This window comes from Talpa occidentalis, unplaced genomic scaffold (genome assembly GCF_014898055.3).
Source record: "Talpa occidentalis isolate TD23 unplaced genomic scaffold, MPIMG_talOcc4v2.1 talOcc4.14, whole genome shotgun sequence".
NCBI lineage: Eukaryota > Metazoa > Chordata > Mammalia > Eulipotyphla > Talpidae > Talpa > Talpa occidentalis.
Genome location: NW_023601433.1, coordinates 16,724,224 through 16,744,339, shown reverse-complemented (window position 1 = coordinate 16,744,339; position 20,116 = coordinate 16,724,224). Strand labels below are relative to the sequence as shown.

Genomic DNA, 20,116 nt, shown 5'->3' with positions numbered 1-20,116 from the left:
AAAACAGCATTGATCTCCTTGTACCCATCAGTACTCTTGTACCCATCAGTACCCATCAGTACCCATCAGTACCCATCAGTACCCATCAGTACTCTTGGATGGTCAGGTGCGTTATTTGTCAATGAGCAGTAATATTTCAAAAGGAGTTTATTTTTTCTGCGTAGATCTCAACAGTGGGCTTAAAATATCCAGCAAACCATATTGTAAACAGATGTGCTGTCTTTCAGACTTTGCTGTTCCATTTACAGAGCACAGGTAGTGTAGATTTAACATAATTAATAAGGGAATTTGGGACTTACAATTGCAAGGGAATATAATTATATCAACAATCCAAATGAGAAAGAAAGTGGATTCTATCCTAGAACCCTAAGAAAGGAGTAAGCCCTGTAGACACCTTGACTTTGTCTTGATGAGGCTTTAATAAGACACCTGGCTGAGCCCAAATATCTTTCTCATCTATGAAAATTGTGATTTCCAAGTTAGGTATTTTTGCAAAGACACTGCGTTTGTGGTAATTTGTTATGGCAGCTGTAGGAAATAAATACTCTCTTTGTGCCTATATAATCTGTAGCCATGCCACAGATCTTACTCTTAATAGTGGCGATTTTTGTCTTCTTATGTTTTGTCCTATTCATATTGGCTATTTTTATCAAATTTCTTGACTTTCTCAAAGAACCAGGTTTGGGTATGATTGCTTCTCCGATATTTTTTCATTTTCTATTTCTTGGAATCCTTCTTTATTCTATTTTTTCCTCTTGCTTATCTTTGATTTATTTGCTCTACTCAGTAAAAAAAAAAGCAGACTATTTGAATAAAAGTTCACAAAAGAAGGTATGCAGAGGGAAAATAAGTATATAAAAAGATTCTCAACATCACTAATCTTTAGAGAAATATAGTTTGAAACCACAATGGGATGGTACTTCATAGCCTAGAATCAAAAAGGTTGACCAAGTATTAAAGACTGGAATTCTCATATGCCACTGTTGGGATTATAAAATAGTTTAACCATTTTAGAATATAGTCTTGCAGTTTCTTAAAACATAAATATTCCATAACAATAACTTACCATGTGATCCAGACATTTCATTCTTACATATTTACCCAAGGAACTAAAAGAACAGGTCCATAAAGATAATTATGTATGAAAGTTTATAGCATATTCATTTGTAATGAATATGGAAGCAAGGTAAATGTCCATCAACAGGTGAATGGGTATATACATTGTGGCATAGCTATGGAATGGCAAACTATGCAACATTAAAAACGAATGAACTGTTAATCCACACACCAATATTGAAGAATCTTAAAATAATTGTGCTTGTGCTGAATGGATACAGACAAAAGAAATACAAAGGCTGTATGATTGTGTTCATAGAAAATATAGAAAATGTAAACTTAACTCATAGTGAAAAGAAAGAGAGGAATGGTTTCTTGGCAGTGGAATGACAGGAGGAGTTTCAGGGGGTACAAACATATGGGCTTGAGTAATCTTGGGGGGGATAATGTTCTCTTTATTATCTTGATTGTACTGTAGATTTCATGGGTGGAGACATCAGTTAAAATGTGCAATTTGCAGAATATAAATTATCCTTAATGCAGAAAGAAAAAGAACCAGGAGAATGAAAAATTAGTGTGTAAACAATTGGACTGCATCTATATGACCATTTATTTATTTTTCAGGGTGGATTGCCATTCTGGGTGCCATCTGGTTGCTGATTTTAGCTGATATTCATGATTTTGAGATAATTCTACACAGAGTGGAGTGGGCAACACTTCTGTTCTTTGCTGCCCTATTTGTTCTGATGGAGGTAAGACTATGGAACCTTTGTAATACAATCTTTTACCTGATTTTTGTATTTCATAATTTATTTAATGAATGAAGGGAGCTTAAATCTGTCTTTCCATGTGTCCTCTAAGTGGAAAATAATGGAGGTTTTATTTATTTTATTTTTATTTTTTTAAATAAATTTTATTTTTATATTCCCCATACAATTGCAACCCAAATAATGGAGGTTTTAATTAGACTATTTTAAGTTAAACCAGAATTTCCATCTTAGCCACATAAATATTCTGACAAAATAATTTATTTTGCTATGGTTATGTTGTTTTTTCTTAAGCTAGCTTTATGGTTTGTAAACTTGCTCTAATTTCATTTGCTATAAAGTATGATTTGCTCTAAGTTGGATTTGGAGCAAAATTACTTGTTATTTTACAAGTTTACAGGGTGATATTACTTTGATCTCTTCATTGTGTGTAATATTTGAGTAAATAGTCCATGTTATCATGGAAAAGACTAAACTATAAAAAAGAGTGAACAATATACATTGTTTTAATTTCAATTGCTGTTACAAAACTTTTCACAATGCTTTTCTATATTGAGACTTGATTTGTAAGCCTGTGTCTTCCTCAAATACAAACGTGTGCTGACATAGAAAAATACTAGTTTCCAAAGGATATCCCGCAAGCACATCAAATTCCTCCTATTAATTACTTTAACTTGTTGGAGACAGACTTACTTAGTTTTCATTCTTCTCTGGGTTAAACCTTGACACTATTTTTTTTCTAATTGGTTTTAAGACAGGTCTCTTGAATCTTTGAAGTCTACGTCTTTGTTCATATTCAGTTATGTAGATGTCATCAGGGTATATGCCAGGCACTTCCAGCGAGTCTCAATAGCACGATAACCCTTAGACTTCACCTGTTCCCAACTATTGCTCTGTTGGTCTTGGCAATGCACTGGGTTATAAATTTTTCCACAGGGTGATCCAACTAGATTTGCTTCCCTTTACAGGGATCATTTTTGAGGCCAGTCTTGGAGGGTTGTTCAGACCCTGAGAGAATTCTTTTTAGCTGTTTTTTCCTGGGTTTCTTGGTGAACCTAGCTGGTTTACAGCTCAGCTTCTAGGCTTGCTTCTGCTGGCATGGGCCATCCACACTGCAAGTGAGCAGGGGTGAGGACAGTCTGTGTTCCAGTACTCTTGGTAAGATGCACCTCAGGTAGAACTTCCCCCTTTTGAGTGAGGGCTGGATGGAGGAGAACACCCCTGATTTCTTGACACACATTCTCCTGAAATTAGGCTCTGAAACATGATTCTGGAGAGAGGCGGAATGCTGGCAGCTGGCTTCTCTTGGGGGGAGATAGAGTTCTTAGCTGTGGGTTGGGGGAGGTTGTCTCCTCGGACATAAGCATAGAGTCTTCATCTGCTGAATGTGAGTGGGGAGAGGTTTATATAGTCCAGTGCCACTAACTCTTGCTGCTCTTATCAAAATTTTCTTGAATAAATGTCTTGTCACTGGCAGTATGCCCTCAGGACAATTTTCAGAGATACTCATTAAAAAAAAAAAATCACCAATTTGGTTGTTTTCCTGGGGAGTGGACCTGCAGACCTGCTCGGATGGCCATTCCAAAGTTCAGCTCCTCCACATTCCTTTTCATTTGCTTCTGTATTTATATATTTTTCTCTTCTGAGGTCAATAATTGGTGGTTGCCAAAGCCAGTAATAATTCCAAAGCAACGTGAATTACTTCAGTAGCTGGGTTTCCCTTGAGGAGTCTTTCTGAGGTTATTTATCTCATGCCAACATAACAAAGTGTTCTATAGCAAAATAAAACCAATGAGCATGGTCTCTGATATTGATCGGGCATGTTTCACAAATACAGTGGTGTTTCTGACATTTTTCTCTTGTGTATGTGTTTAGACACATTAGCTTGGTAATTTTTCTTAGTGCTCATTTTATTTTCCTATTCTTCTGTGAGACCAGATTGATAATTCTAACACCTAGAGCACTCCCAAGTTGGTGGACTCTTTAGTATACATTCCAGAAAGTGATGGGAACCACCCAACCAATCCCTACTCTAGCCTACACCCCAGGCTGAAGCTGTTAGGACCAGGCTTGCATTTTTTACTACCCAATGGGTATTTGTGGGTATGATATCAATAATGGTTCTTTGAAAAGAGCTGTATGATGTTTTTATCCTCTTGGATAGTGAATTTACTTGTAGATCATTTTGGACTTTTTAATCCTTTCATTTTTCTTGTATCTTCTTTATAACTCATTTCCTTCCCTCTTATTGCCTTTTGGTTTTCTGTGGGCAATTAGGGATGTCGAAATGGGCCTATTGATTTAGTTACCTTGACACTGGGAAAGGCTATTATGTCTCCATTTCTTCTCATTATAGTGCTTGTTCTACAGCAGAGGGCTAGCGGCAAGAATCAGATAGTTTTTGCGCATGGGCACTAAAGTGGGAGAATTGTTTAGCTGTTTCCTTTAGGATCTGAATCCTTATCATTCAGATACTTGAGGCATTATGTTCTATTCCTCATGTTTATTTTGCACCACCTCTGTATGTGTGATTGACTTTTCTTTTGCAAATTTAGTGCTATTGGGGTTACTTGTTTTTTCCAAACTATCTTTATTTCATGGCACCCTCTTCTGTCAGCAGAACAAAATCCGGTACTTTTGACTTGCAGGACACTGTTGCCAGCCCTTCCCCTCTTTTCTTTCTCCTTAACTGCTCAGTTGCCAAAAGAAGCTTCCCTACAGGCTCCTGCCCGCTACAGGCCGTGCCTCCCAGGAGCCCCATCTCCATATTCACTTAGACCCCTACCCATCACCCTCCCCTCTTCTCCTTCCTTGGTCTCTGTAAAGTCTGGTGGGGGAAGAGAGAGGACCAGCCTGAGTCATAGTGGTCTGGGGCTTGGTATTATTTGCTCTTTTAGTTTATAGATATTTTGCACTTTGGTGCTCTCATCTTTAAGTTCTATGGAAGGCATGGTTTGGTGTAGAGTTTACTTTTCCCTTCTTGTTTTTCTTATCATTTGGGAAGAAAATTTTGGGAGACAGATTGTTAGAGCACTGCTGTTGTCCTCAGCTGCTCTTGTTGCCAATTTCTAAAAAGGAAACACTGCAAATCAACAAACAGTCCCTACCCCTGAGGACTCCTTCAGGTGGGGTGCTGGGAGCATGAGGAGTGGGCCTTCAGCTGCTGGCTCCCATCTTGTTACTTGCCACTGTTTCCCAGCACCAGGCCCTTTGTGGGTTCGTCTTAGGGGCTTAGCCTCCGTGGCTGTGCAGGGAAGGAATGCAGGAAGCTGCAGACGTCCCTATAACCAGTGTCAGTTACTGTCACTCCAGGGACAACAGTATCTTCACAGAGGCTTAGAGTCTGAAGGACATTAGAACCTTAGCTGTGACTGATTCACACTGAAGCCACATAGCAGAGGTGAGGGTTTAAACATCTGAATGCACCAGTTAAATGTAACATTTCATGTTAAATAGCCAGCAATCTACATTTATTTTTAAAAATTTCCCCTTGTTAAAGGTTGAGACCAATTTCTTGCATGTGGAAAAATTTCTATGCTCATGCTATTCTAAGGGGAGAAAGGGAAAATGGTTTACAGATACTGTCATATGAAATATTAATTTCAAAATTCTTCTGAAGCAAGAAAACATTCTTACATGTAAGAAATGCTCTACAAAGATTAAAATTTAATTCCTGAGCATGAGAGTGAGCCAGGGTAATGCAACTACAAATCTTCCCCAGAATTTAAAAAGGGGACCTGGAAATTCTGTGCTTCCAAAGCATCACCAAGGACCTAAGCCTCACTCTCCACTCCTCTAGGTCCTACTGACTGGCTCCTGTGTGTGTGTGTGTGTGTGTGTGTGTGTGTGCGCTCACGCACACAAGCACACATGCACATGGGCGCCAGAGAAGGTGGAGTGGTGTGACCAAGATGTTGGGAAAGGAGAAAATTTCAGAGATCTTGGTCACACCACTCCACCTTCTCTGGTGCCCATGGAGTGGGTGAGGCTGGGCTTTGCTTGAATCTTCATTTTGATCTTATTTCTGAGGCGGGCTCTTTTCTCATTGGGACACAACCGTAATGGGATCTTCACAGGCAGGAGTTCCATGAATCCTGGATTCTTTCACCAAGATGTGTGGGTGCACACTCACAACAACCTCGTGCAGAAAGGGAGCACCAGGAGTGCTAGCGACCCAACAGGCACCTCTCAGGGTCTTCACACCTTCAACCTGCTTCTTTGATATTGAGAAGCACAGGGAAGGTCCCTATCATGTGACCTCCCTGCCTAGGGATGTGCCCACAGTGTTGTTGCAGAGGTCCCCAAGATTTAGGTGGGTGATGCCAGCTTTGCAGGTACCGGCCAGGTGCCTGTGTATGCTTGGGGGTCAGGGGAAGCTACTGGACATTCAGTCAATAAAGGGGATGAGGAAGAGCAGGCCCCACGCAGGAGTCCATACCAGGAGCAGCCAACTGGCTCTTTTGAATGTTCCATCCAGATGGGGGCTTCCAAACACATTGCATTTTCTAGGTCGATGGTGGGGAGTCCCCCTGTCCTGGGGGCAGGACTCTCTCTTTCCCCTCTGGCCATCTATGATGGTCATCCCCTAGTGCAGGGCCCCTGTTAGGCTTAGACATTAGGCTCACCTGTGCTGGCCCAGCACATTTAGAGCATTGGGCACTCAAGTTGGTGTCATTCTGGGCTCATGTCACCCCCAAGACATAGGTTCCCATTTGGGCTGGGGTCTCTGCTACAGGTGGAAGAGGAGACAAGCTATAGAAATTTGCCAATGACCACTCATAGAACTTCTGCTGCCTTCAAGAAGCAAGAAGAGAGTATGCTGGATAAAGTAGTAAGGTGGTAGAAAGTACTGATTATGTCTTTAGAAAAAAAATCATCTAAATTAAATATACTCTTACAAAGAAGTAGTAGTGTCTTAGGAGTCTAGGAAACCATTGCATTGTTGAGTAGACTCTGTTGGTAACAGATTTCAGAAACTCTTGGAAAGTTCAGTGGATGAATCCTACCTCCAGGTACAAGTGGAACTGGGGTCAGAGGATGCTGTCAGGACTGTGGCCACCTACCTCCTTCCCCTCCCCCCAACACCTTGTCTCTGCTTAACTTTATTTACAGGCAGCTCCTTCTCAAGATGGGGTGGTGAAGCCTGGCTTACATTAGTGTCACTCCCTGCACCCCCTCCATCTCCAAGCCTCTGAAGCTCATCCACAGAGAGGGAGACCATCAGTGTTAGGTGCCTGTTGAGGGGAGGTGGTCCCACGTATACAGTTCATGGGAGTGAGGAGGGCCGACTCCCAGAGGCAGAAAACAGATTGTTGGAAAATGAAAATGTACGCGCACAGCTGGACTGATAGAAAGCCCTAGAAACAATCTCACTCTAGAAACAATCTGCCTTGAGGCCTTGGTGCTCAGGGGTCAACCTCCCCACCTTGTTCAGGTCTCACTCAAAGGTCACTGGCTCTTTCCTTCAGGGTCAGAGGCTCTTTCCCAGGGTCCTTCCAGAATCACTCCATTCACAGTCTGTTTTCTTTTTTTTTTTTTTTAAGATTTATTTATTTATTTATAAGAGCACTGGGTACAGTCAGAAGCGCGGGAGGGTGAGAGAATTCACCAGAGCCAGAGGGGGGAGCAGAGCAGGCAGAAGGACCGAAGTACACTGCTGAGGGGAGCAGCGGGTGGCAGGAGAGGTCCGCGCGCCATGTGGGACCCTTGCCGGTGGCCGGGGATCAAACCGGCGCTGCAGAGGCTGCAGGCAGCTTCACAGCCCAGTGCTCAAGCGCTGCGCCACCAGGGAGGACCCACAGTCTGTTTTCTTGATGCCATGTCATGCCAGTTTTTGTCTGTGTGAAGTCTGACTGCCCAGGGGTGAATGGTAAACTCCAGGAGTGTGCCACCGTGAGCCCTCGGAACCAGAACACGGTTTGTGCTCAGGAAACATTTGAGGAGTGAAAGAGTTGCTATCAGTGTGGCAGTTTGTTCTGTTCACAGATTTTTCTTTTTAATGTAACTGAAATTACCTAAGAAGTAGATTTCTTAAAATTCATCAATTTGTACTTCAATTTGGGAAAAAGAAAAGCATTAAAGAAACAAATTTAATTAGTCAGTCTGAATAAGTTCCATTTCAATGTAATGTACCAAACATGGTAATTTATTGAGTAAATCAAATATAGATACATTTTAATGCTCCTAAAGTTATGAAATCATTTGAGCTTCATTTGTTTTATCATTCGTTCATCATTTCATCCGTTTTAATTTTCCCTTGAAGTCTCTCTTTTTTTTTTTTTTTTAAAGATTTATTTATTTATTTATTTATTTATTTATTTATACAAGCACTGGGTACAGTCAGAAGCGCGGGAGGGTGAGAGGATTCACCAGAGCCAGAGCAGGGAGCAGAACAGGCAGAAGGACCGAAGTACACTGCTGAGGGGAGCAGCGGGCGGCAGGAGAGGTCTGCGCACCATGTGGGACCCTCCTCTGGTGGCCAGGGAGCAGCCGGGGATCAAACCGGTGCTGCAGAGGCTGCAGGCAGCTTGGCAACCCAGCGCTCAACCGCTGCGCCACCAGGGAGGCCCTTGAAGTCTCTCTTACCACAAAATAGAAAAAGCATTTTTTCTCCATATCTTCAAAATGTGTCGATAGCTGGAAGAACTTGGTGGGGTGGGGGTGGGGGTGGTCTCAGGCTCTTTCTACCATAGTTCTGCTGCATGTGTGGCCAGGACCATGCTGGGTCTCATGCCATCATAGAATTTCCATCTCAGGGAACGTTTGAGGTTATTTAATTGAATCCTTTATTTTTGAATAAAATTCACAGAAGTGTTGAGTAGTGCTCCTTGGGACCTCCAATCCCAGGGTATCTGGGTGGGGAACTCCAGGCAGTCCTGTCCCTCATAAACCCCTCAGCCACTGGGAACAACTCTCTGAAAGCTTGAGTCTCCGGCCCTGTAATAAAGGAGCCACAGACATACAGTGGGGAAAAGAGGATCTTTTTATCAAAGGATATGGATGATACCATCACATGGAAATGATGAAGTTGTATCACCTTCTAAATCTATGCATAAAAATAAATTCAAAATGGACCAAAGATTTATGTATTAGAGCTGCAACAATAAAATAGGAGAAGACATTGGTGATATGTTTCATGACATAAGTGATAAAGATACTTTTTTTATTTTTTAAAGATTTACCTATTTATACAAGAGCTGGGGTACAGACCAGAGGCGCAGGAGGGTGAGAGGATTCACCAGAGACAGAGCGGGGAATAGAACAGGCAGACTGACCAAAAGCACTGCTGAGGGGAGTAGCGGGCGAGTCAGGAGAGGTCTGTGTGCCATGTGGGTTGCTCCGAGGCCGGCGGGGATCCAACTGGCACTGCAGAGGCTGTGGACAGCCTCACAGTGCTGCACTCAACCCTCTGTGCCACCGGGGAGGCCAATGATAAAGATGCTTTTGTAGACTCAACCCCTATGGCAAGGGAAATAAAAATAAAAATAAACAATTGTATTACCTCAAATTAAAACGGTTTTCCACAGAAAAAGAAAATACCAGTAGATTAAAAAGACATCCCAGTGAATGAGAGAAAATATTACACATTATACAACTGACAGGGTTAATATACAGGTTACCAAAAAAATTAATTCAAGCTTAACGAGGAAAATATCATGCCACCCAATTAATAAATGGGTAGTAGATCTGAACAGACAATTCACTAGAAAGTATATCCAGAAGGCCAATAGATACATGAAAACATGTTTTATCATTGCTTTTAATCAAGGAGTTACATGTTAAAACCATAACGAGATATCATCTCACACCCATGAGAATGGCATACATTTATAAAAAGGGTCCACCAATAAGTGCTGGAAAGGATGTCAGGAAATCAAAACCCTATTACATTGATTAACAGTGTGGGCCTGTATTACAATTATCTTCCCCGTTAGGACCACTTTTGCTGTATTCCATAGATTCTGATAGCTTGTAGCCTTATTTTCATTAGTCTCAAGGTATGTTTTGATTTTTCTGCTTTAATTTCCCCTTGAATCTGCTTTAATCGTACTGTTTACTCCCTCCATATTTATGAGGATTTCACATATATAATATACTCATGCTCATAAATCAAACTGCATGTCCAGAGACGCAAGTAATTATAATAATATTTACAAGTACTGGATGGAAAGTGGCTCTCAGATGGATTCATCCAAGAAGGATGAATTTTGTAAGGATGTAGTTTATCAGAATCTTAAGCTCAGAAGAAAGAGAAAACATGCTTTTGTTATCTCTTGGCAGTATTAGGAAGCTCTGGTGATTTCTTGATTCTTAAGCATTAGGTTTTCTCTGTAGGAACTTTCCCGCTTTATGTTCATTTTCCTTGGGTTTCTGGGAGGTTTGAAAAGTCTTCCTGTGTATCTGGCTTTCTTTGTGTCTCTGCCAGTGAGACATCTTTAGCTGGGCCAAGGATCTGTCACTGAAAATAAAAGTAGTATTAATAATACGCAGATAGAAGCTATAATTTGTAGATTGCATGTAATAATTTCATGTTAATAGTTAATAACACTTGCCAAATTCTGTACCAGGCTTTACTGCAGCCTTCCAAGTTTTCCTTGAGTAGCCATCATGTGTCTAAATTGCTTTTTGGTACGAGTTACCTTTTTTCATAAGCCCTCTGGTTTATGACACAAAAGTCATATACTTTTCATATTCTCAACTGTCTTGAGAAATGTTAAGATAAACTGATAAATAACATAATGTAAATGAGTGAAAGGATGTTCCTTTGCTGGAAAAATTAATTTTGAGGATGATATAGAGCATAGTCACCTATACTGGAGGGATAGATAATACCAGTATATTTGGTTTACAAGTTCATAATTCATAAACACCAATGAATCATTCTACTTGCCTTTAGGGAAAAATTTTATATATATATATAAACTCAACCAATGAAAATATACATTAAAAATGCCATTATCACTATCAAAAAATCCAACAAAAATATATTTAATTTATCCCCTTAATAGTGTTTTGAGAAATAATTGTCATCTACAGATACTTTAAGTGTATCATTGATTCCAGCTGTAAAAAGTTTATTTTTAAAAATCAAGAGTGGCCAAACAATTTTTTTCTAGACACATGAACATGAAAGCCATTGAAATGGTGCTTTCTCTTGTAGCTGATTCTCTAAGGAAGTGCTGCTGACAAATAAGATTATTAATGAGGGGGGCGGAGCAACATGGCGGCGAGGAGACGCTGCGAGTAAGATCTCCCATTAAAAAAAGTGAATAGGGAGGAAAAGCGGCAGGTCCCAGTGAGAACTGGGACACGGAAGATAAACGGGTGATGCCAGCGAACTGCCCGAAGAAGAAAGTGGCCATAAAAGAGGACTAGAAGGGAGGGAAGCGCAGAACCCTGCTCCCCTCCCCCGCCCACAGAGGCGGCACTCTCCGACCGGCAGAGAGGAGGAAACAACAAACCAAAACGACCCACAAGAACAAACGACGCAGCAAGCGGGACTGGGAGTGGAAAGGAACTATTGCAGCCACCACACCCCGTGAACGGGAGCTGAGGCGAACCCTGCAGGATCCGCCACGGCGGTGAGCGAACGGCTCCTGGCGCCATTAGAGAAGAACAAAGACCCCGGGAGACACGCACACAGCCCGGGCTGCCCGTAAGCTGGCGCGGGAAAGCGGCGCACTCGGGGAGCTTGAAAAGCAAGTGCAGACCTGGATCGCGGCTGCCCAGGTACCCGTGCCTGCGACCTAGGCTTGCGGGGAGACGACCTAGGCTTGCGGGGAGACGCGCGGAGGTCCTCACTGACGTGAAGGTCCCTCCCTGAGTGAGCAGGAACCAGGCGCCCAGGCACGGGAGTGGGTGCAAAAGGCGCCATTCCCACGCCACTGAACTGGGCTACAGCCCGTGTCCTGGACCTGAGGGCTTTGAACTGAGACCCGGGGCACGAAAATTCGGGGCGTGGGTTCTCCACGACGGTGGGGCACAAGGCAGACACAGCACCCCAAAGCTGTTGAGGTGTACCCTATCATTCCCGCTCTGTTCCCTGTCCCACGGGGTGGAGGGGGCGAAAAACAGCCCCCCAAGGACAATAGGAGAGATCTCTGGCGCCACCTAGCGACCAGGAAAAAAAAATCACTAACACCCCATAGAACAGGAAATTTCTTAAGACTGCTTGAAAAGGGCAGAAGGCTTCTGGAGGACCCAGTGGCCAGCCGGGAAGTTATTCCACGCCAGGCCCCTTCCGACCAGCAGTCTGAGCCCACAGAGGGAGCAGGCACCCACGTCCGGGGCAGACCGGGTGCGCAGAAGAGTGTGCCTGAAACCGGAGGCGCAGGGACTGCATCCCGCTTCGCCATTTGAGAACAGGGACATTTCTTCAGTAAAAACTGCCTAAAACCAGCAGAAAACTCCCCCAGAAGGCAGAGATGGCTCCTGGAAGAGCCAGAGGGGAGCGGAGAAGTTCACCCAAGATGCCAGTCAGTCCGAGCATCACAGTGTCCCAACGCATACGACAAATTAGAAAACAGACAGTAGGGAGTAGAAGAACCACACGCAACCTAACAACTCCTCAGGAAAGAAGCACACCACAAAAAGAAAACCACTCCCCAGATTGCAACGACAGCAACTTGGAAGAACTTCTGAGCCTTCCAGAAAGAGAATTTAAAATTGCCATGATTAAAAAAGTGATAGATCAGAAGAAGGAAATTGAGTCCCTAAAGAGGGAAAACAATGGTCAGAAGAATGAAATTGAGTCCCTAAAGAGGGAAGTAAAAGAAATGCAGGAGATCAAAGAATTAATGGAGGAACTAAAGAACTCCGGGAAAAGCAAGGAAAGCAGAATAGATGAAATGGAAGAACGAATAAGTTCTCTTGAAGACACAGAAATAAAAAGAACCAAAACAGAAAAGGAAAGAGAAGTACGAAGGAAAAAGAATGAAGAAAGACTTCGAGAACTATCTGACTCCATGAGGAAAGGAAATATAAGAGTTATAGGAATTCCAGAAGGAGAGGAGAGAGATGTAGGAACAGAGAAAATATTCCAGGAGATAATTGAAGAGAACTTCCCAAATGCGAAGAAGGAGCTGAAAATTGATATACAAGAAGCAAGAAGAACACCAAACTTCCACGACGAAAGGAAAAACACAGCAAGACACATAATAGTAAAGCTCCCAAGAATCCAGGACAAGGAAAAAATAATGAAGCTGACAAGAGGGAAGAAACAGATAACATTCAAAGGAAAACCAATCAGGCTGACATCAGACTTCTCTGAAGAAACACTACGGGCAAGGAGAGAGTGGAGGGACATAGTCAACAGACTCCAAGAAAACAGATGCCAACCAAGAATACTCTATCCCGCAAAGCTCTCTTTCCTCCATGAAGAAAGAATATGGACCTTCCCAGACAAAGAGAAACTCCGGAATTTCATTACGAATAAACCCCCACTCCAAAAAATACTACAAGGAATCCTAAAGCCAGAACCTCAGAGGGACGAATAACAACGAAAGAAGACCAAAAAAAAAAAAAAAGTTATTAAAAGAATAAATAAAATCAAAGGAAAGACAAACATAATGGCAAATACAGATGCTAACATATCAATATTAACTCTAAATGTAAATGGACTAAACTCTTCAATAAAAAGACACAGAGTCGCAGGCTGGATTAAGAAACAAAACCCAACCTTTTGCTGTCTCCAGGAAACACATTTAGCTACAAAAGATAAAAATAGGCTCAAAGTCAAAGGATGGAAAACAATCCTACAAGCAAATGGGCCAAAAAAGAAAGCAGGAACAGCTATACTTATATCAGATAAAACAGACTTCAAACTCAAAAAAATAAAAAGAGACCCCAATGGTCACTACATTATGATTAAGGGGACAATACTTCAAGAAGAAATAACACTCATTAACATATACTCACCAAACGAAAGAGCACCAAAATATATCAGACAACTGTTGTCCTCTCTGAAAACAGACATCAGAGAAAACACATACGTAGTGGGAGACTTCAACACAGCACTATCAACAATGGATAGATCAACAAGACAAAAAATAAGTAAAGAAACTAAAGCTCTAAATAAGGACCTAGAGCATTTGGGCTTAACAGACATCTATAGAACACTAAACCCAAAAAAAACGGAGTACACATTTTTCTCAAGCGCACACGGATCATTCTCCAGGATCGATCACATACTGGGGCACAAGACAAACATCAACAGATACACCAAGATTGAAATCATACCAACCATCTTTTCTGACCACGAAGGCATCAAACTAGAAATAAATCATAAAAAGAAGGCAAGGAACTATCCTACCTCATGGAGATTAAAAGCCACACTACTGGAAGACCACTGGACTAACGAGGAGATCAAAGAAGAAATTAAAAAATTCTTTGAATTGAATGACAAGGAGGACACCAATATCCTAAATGTATGGGATGCAGCAAAAGCAGTAATAAGAGGAAAATATATAGCAATAGAAGCTCACATCAAAAAACAAGAAAGAACTCAAAGAAACAACCTAATCTCGAAGCTCAAAGATCTAGAAAAAGAACAACAAAAAAACCCCAAATCCAGTAGAAGAAAAGAAATAATAAAAACCAAAGCAGAAATAAATGAAATTGAAACTAAAAAAACAATCCAAAAGATCAATGAAACCAAGAGCTGGTTCTTTGAAAAAATAAATAAAATAGACAAACCCCTAGCCAGGCTCACAAAGGAAAAAAGGGAGAAAGCACAAATACACAGGATCATAAATGAAAGAGGAGAAATCACAACGGACACAGCAGAAATCAAAAGAATAATCAGTAACTACTATGAACAGTTATATGGAAACAAGTTCAACAATCTAGAGGAGATGGACAAATTCCTACAACTCTACAATCACCCAAAGCTAGATAAAGAAGAAATAGAACACCTAAACAGACCAATTACAAGCAGCGAAATTGAAATGGTAATCAAAAACCTCCCCAAAAACAAAAGCCCAGGACCTGATGGATTTACAAATGAATTCTACCAAACATTCAGAGACGAATTAGTGCCTATCCTTCACAAACTCTTCCAAAAAATTGAGAAGGAAGGGACAATACCAAACACGTTCTATGAAGCCAATATTACACTAATACCAAAACCGAATAAGGACAACACAAAAAAGGAAAACTATAGGCCAATCTCCCTAATGAACACTGATGCAAAAATCCTCAATAAAATTTTAGCTATCAGAATCCAACAATGTATCCATAAGATAATTCACCACGACCAAGTTGGATTCATTCCAGGGGCACAAGGATGGTTTAACATCCGAAAATCAATCAACGTTATCCAACACATCAACAAAAAGAAATATAAAAACCATATGATAATATCAATAGATGCTGAGAAAGCTTTCGACAAAGTGCAACACCCATTCATGATAAAAGCCCTTGAAATTCTTGGGATACAAGGAACATACCTCAACATCATAAAGGCCATCTATGACAAGCCAACAGCCAGTATCATTCTCAATGGTGAAAAGCTGAAAGCAATTCCATTAAGATCTGGAACAAGACAAGGATGTCCACTCTCACCACTGCTTTTCAATATAATACTGGAAGTCCTAGCCAGAGCAATAAGACAAGAGAAAGACACCCAAGGAATCCAAATAGGAAAAGAAGAAGTCAAACTATCACTATTTGCAGATGATATGATATTATACATAGAGAACCCCAAAATCTCCACAGAAAAACTAATTCAACTCATCAGTCAGTTCAGTAAAGTGGCAGGATACAAAATCAACACGCAAAAGTCAGTAGCCTTCCTATACACAAACAATAAATCTGAAGAAGAAGAAATCAAAAAAACCACCCCTTTTATTATTGAAACAAAAAAAATCAAATATTTGGGAATAAATCTAACAAAAGAGGTAAAGGACCTATACAAAGAAAACTATAAAACACTGTTAAAAGAAATAGAAGAAGACACAAAGAAATGGAAAGACATCCCCTGCTCATGGATTGGAAGAATAAACATTATTAAAATGGCCATCCTACCAAAAGCAATATACAGATTCAATGCTATTCCAATCAAAATCTCAATGGCATTCTTCAAAGAAATAGAACAATTATTGATGAAATTCATATGGAATCACCAAAAACCCCGAATAGCCAAAGCTCTACTGAAAAAAAAAGAAGGAAATGGAGGCATCAAACTCCCAGACTTCAAACTATACTACAAAGCCATAATCATCAAAACTGCATGGTATTGGAACAAGAACAGACATACAGACCAATGGAATCGAATAGAAAATCCAGAAATAAACCCACAGATTTATGGTCAACTAATCTTTGACAAAGGAGCAAAGACTATGCGTTGGAGCAAAGAAAGTTTGTTCAATAAATGGTGCTGGGAAAACTGGGTCGCTACATGCAAAAGAATGAAGCTTGACCACTACCTCACACCATACACAAAAATCAACTCAAAATGGATTAAAGAACTAGACCTGAAACCATAAAATACATAGAAGGAAATATAGGCGAAACACTACGGGATTTGCACATCAAAGACATCTTTACAGACACATCACCCAAAGCAGTGATAGTGAAGACAAAGATAAACAGCTGGGACTACATCAAATTAAAGAGCTTCTGCACAGCAAAAGAGACAATAACAAAAACAAAGAGAAACACCACCAACTGGGAGAACATTTTTGCACCCAACACTAATGATAAAGGACTGATCACAAAAATCTGCAAAGAGCTGATGAGACTCAACAACAACAAAGAAAATAATCCAGTCAAAAAATGGGCAGAAGAGCTAAAAAGAAACTTCTCTGAAGAGGAAATGGAAATGGCCAACAGACATATGAAAAAATGTTCAACATCACTTGCAATCAGGGAAATGCAAATCAAAACTACCATGAGATACCATCTCACACCAGTGAGAATGGCACATATTAAAAAAACTAGCAACAACAAATGTTGGCGAGGATGTGGAGAAAAAGGAACTCTTCTGCACTGTTGGTGGGAGTGCAAACTGGTCCAACCACTATGGAGAGCTGTGTGGAGATTTCTGGACCTACTAAACATAGAGCTTCCATATGATCCAGCAATTCCACTCCTAGGTATTTACCCAAAGGACACAGAAACATCAATTCCAAAGAGCACCTGCACCCCTATGTTTATAGCAGCACTGTTTACAATAGCTAAGCTTTGGAAACAACCCAAATGCCCAAAAGTAGATGACTGGATCATGAAGATGTGGTACATATATACCATGGAATATTACTCAGCATTCAAAAAAGATAAACACATGCAATTTGCAGCAACATGGATGGCGCTGGAAGGGATCATGCTCAGCGAAATAAGCCAAAAAGAAAAAGAAAAATACCGGATGGTCTCACTCATAGCAGGAATCTAGAAAACTTAAATAAGGGACCAGGAAAATGAATATAAGAAAGTGAAAATCAAAATCAACAAAAAACTATGAACCAGAGACACTTTTTGGGGGGTGGGGGCGGGAGGGGAAGGATTGGGGTCAGAATGGGGCGTTTGCAATTGTATGGGGGAATATAAAAATAAAATTTAAGATTAAAAAAAATAAATAAATAAATAAAAGGAAAAAAAATTAAAAAAAAAGAAGTTAGCTAGCATAATCATGCTTTTTGGCTAATAAAGATACATTAACAAAGCCATCAAAAAAAAAAAAAAAGAAAAAGAGTCAAATAGCAAAGGATCAATAGGGTAAAACCTTTGTGACATATGCAGGCAAACATTCAATAGCTGTTATATACAAAGAACTTCTACAAAAAGGAAAGAACAAAAATCCAATTGAAAAAACATCCAAGGGTATGAGTAGGCAAGAGACATTAGAACTCTCAACCCCACAGCATCAGGAAAAATGACTTCTTCCTCTGTCAATGATTTTCAGCAATCTCTTCTTGTGCTCAGTCGTGTGTGTGTGTGTGTGTGTGTGTGTGTGTGTGTGTGTGTGTGCGCGTGCTCTTTGGATTCAGTAGGGCTTAGTAAATCTGTGCTTGATGTCTGTGTTGGTCTAAGTTTGCAAGAAAGCAGATTTTAAGGTGGAGGGAGATACAACTCCAGAATGAGTGAAGTGAAAGGAAGGAAAAGAAACAAATGCGAGAGTGCTGACTGCAGCCCAGTGAAGAACCATTGCTGGATTCTAATTTCACTGTGTCTTCAGGCAAGCTATAGGAACAATTCATCAGAGTCAGGAAGAGAGATAAATTTATTTGCTGGTATTCTAAGTTCGTCTCTCATTATCAATGTTCCATTCAAGGGTTTGAGACCCCTATTCATCTGAGTGTATTGCCCCAGAGAGGCCATATCCCAGGCTTCTTCTGAGTTGATAAGTGTTGCAGGAGCTGGAGCTGGAGCCTCAGCCAGCCTGGTCAGGCCAAGTCTGCACATCACAGTTGAGTGGATCCTACTATTTCAGCTGTTAAGATGTAACATGGGGGGGCCTTCCCCGTGGCGCAGCGGTTGAGCACTGGGTTGCGAAGATGCCTGCAGCCTCTGCAGCGCTGGTTCGATCCCCGGCCGCCGGGAAGGGTCCCACATGGCGCGCAGACCCCTCCTGCTGCCTGCTGCTCCCCTCACCAGTGTACTTCGTCAGCCTCCTGCACTTCTGACTCTACCCCAGTGCTTGTATAAATAAATAAATAAATCTTTAAAAAAAAAAAAAAGATGTAACGTGGGGGAGTCAGACTTTACCTGGGGGTGAGCCCCAGAGAGCTTGACTCTCAGATGGGACATGTAGGCAACAAAAACTGCAGCAGTGGTGGTAGAAGCTGAGTTGTCTACAAGCAAGCAGTCAATGGCCTTGAGTCAGGAATGAATGAATGAATCTGACCAGGGGCAGGAATGACTCTCACTACAATGTCTCATCTGTTTTGGGGAATCATATCTAGTAGTTCTTCATAGTGCTTCTGTATCTGTCTATTTCTGGACAGGAACTTGTGTTCTCTTGTCTTTTGCCTTTTCTTCTGTGTTTCCAATCTGTTCTTTGTACTTTACTAAATGTCTTTTCTTCTAATCTTTATTCCCAGTCACATATTTTCTCTTCAACTGTTTCTGTTGTTGAGTTTACTCATTGAGCTTTTAATACCAGTAAGCTTATCTTTTTTTTTTCAGTTTTAGAATGCTCATTATTTTTCTTTAAAAGTTTCCAATTTTCTGCCAGGATTTTCAGTTTCATTCTTAATCTATTAGAATATATTAAGGATGGTTACTTTAAAGTCTGTGACTCAAACTGGATTTTAGAAATTATTGTTAATTTCTATGATAATAGTATAATGGGTAAATTGTTTGAATTTATATACTGAAGTTCTTAAAGGTAAAATAATATTATGTCTGGGATTATGGGGGGATTAAAATGCCTCCCAAAATATAAAATATGTAAAATTAATTTGTATATGAAATGCAGTATACTATTCTGTATTTGACAGATGCTTAAAATTTTCCAAAATAAACAGTCTGTACTAAATAAAAAAAAAAAAAAAAAAAAAAAAAAAGATTATTAATGAGTCACTGAAAAGGTACAGGAATCATTATGGGGAAAATGGACACACAGAGGCATTTTTGATGTTTGTAGCAAAAGGGATTTATAAAGAGTTTTCAAAAATTAGTATGATAGTCACTTTTTTCTAGCCTAGGTCTGCTCTTCCAGACTCCAAAATTAGAGGTGTAATTGAAATTCAATGCAAAATAATTCCAATTATAATGCATTCTGAATATTTGATAAAATAGTTGAATGTATCAGATATTAAACATGTAAGACCTTCCAATGTGTTTTAGAGGCTTTAAAAGTCAAAGATTTTTTTTTTTTGGCTCAGATAATATTTTGATGGAGACAAGGTATTATAAGAAAAGAAAAAGAATGGCAGAGCAGAGGGCACTGATTAAAGCACCCCAAAGGGAACAACTTTCTATTTGATCTTCAGAATGCCAACATACTGCCTCCACTGCTGTGGAATTGATAGTCATGGCAATATTAGACGTTTCCTTCACATTTGTGACAGAGTTGGGCTGACCACCTCCTGAGAGAGAGACTCACGCTGAAGAACACAGAGACATCTTTATTTTAATTACCAGAGCTCACGAACTTGTGTGACAATAGCAAGAAGGAGAGGAACAAGGGATTATGAAAGAAAAAACATTTTTGAAGAACTGAAGGAACGCCATAGGACAAAAATCAAAGAAGTTCAGGCCTAGATAATATCATTATCAAATTGTTAAAAAAAAAATCAAAGAAAAAAAATCTTGAAAAATAGCAAGAGAACAATGCCACACAGGCACAGCAGAAC

General features: G+C 40.4%; 1 protein-coding gene across 2 annotated transcripts in view; it reads left to right on the top strand.

Moving 5' to 3' along the window:
* OCA2 (OCA2 melanosomal transmembrane protein) overlaps positions 1-20,116 on the top strand; it is a 180,628-nt gene that overhangs the window by 86,381 nt on the left and 74,131 nt on the right. For both annotated transcript variants that reach the window (XM_037510125.2, XM_037510124.2), the window contains exon 19: positions 1,681-1,808. In XM_037510125.2, the coding sequence (XP_037366022.1) occupies positions 1,681-1,808 (128 nt within the window). The remainder of the gene's footprint in view (positions 1-1,680; positions 1,809-20,116) is intronic.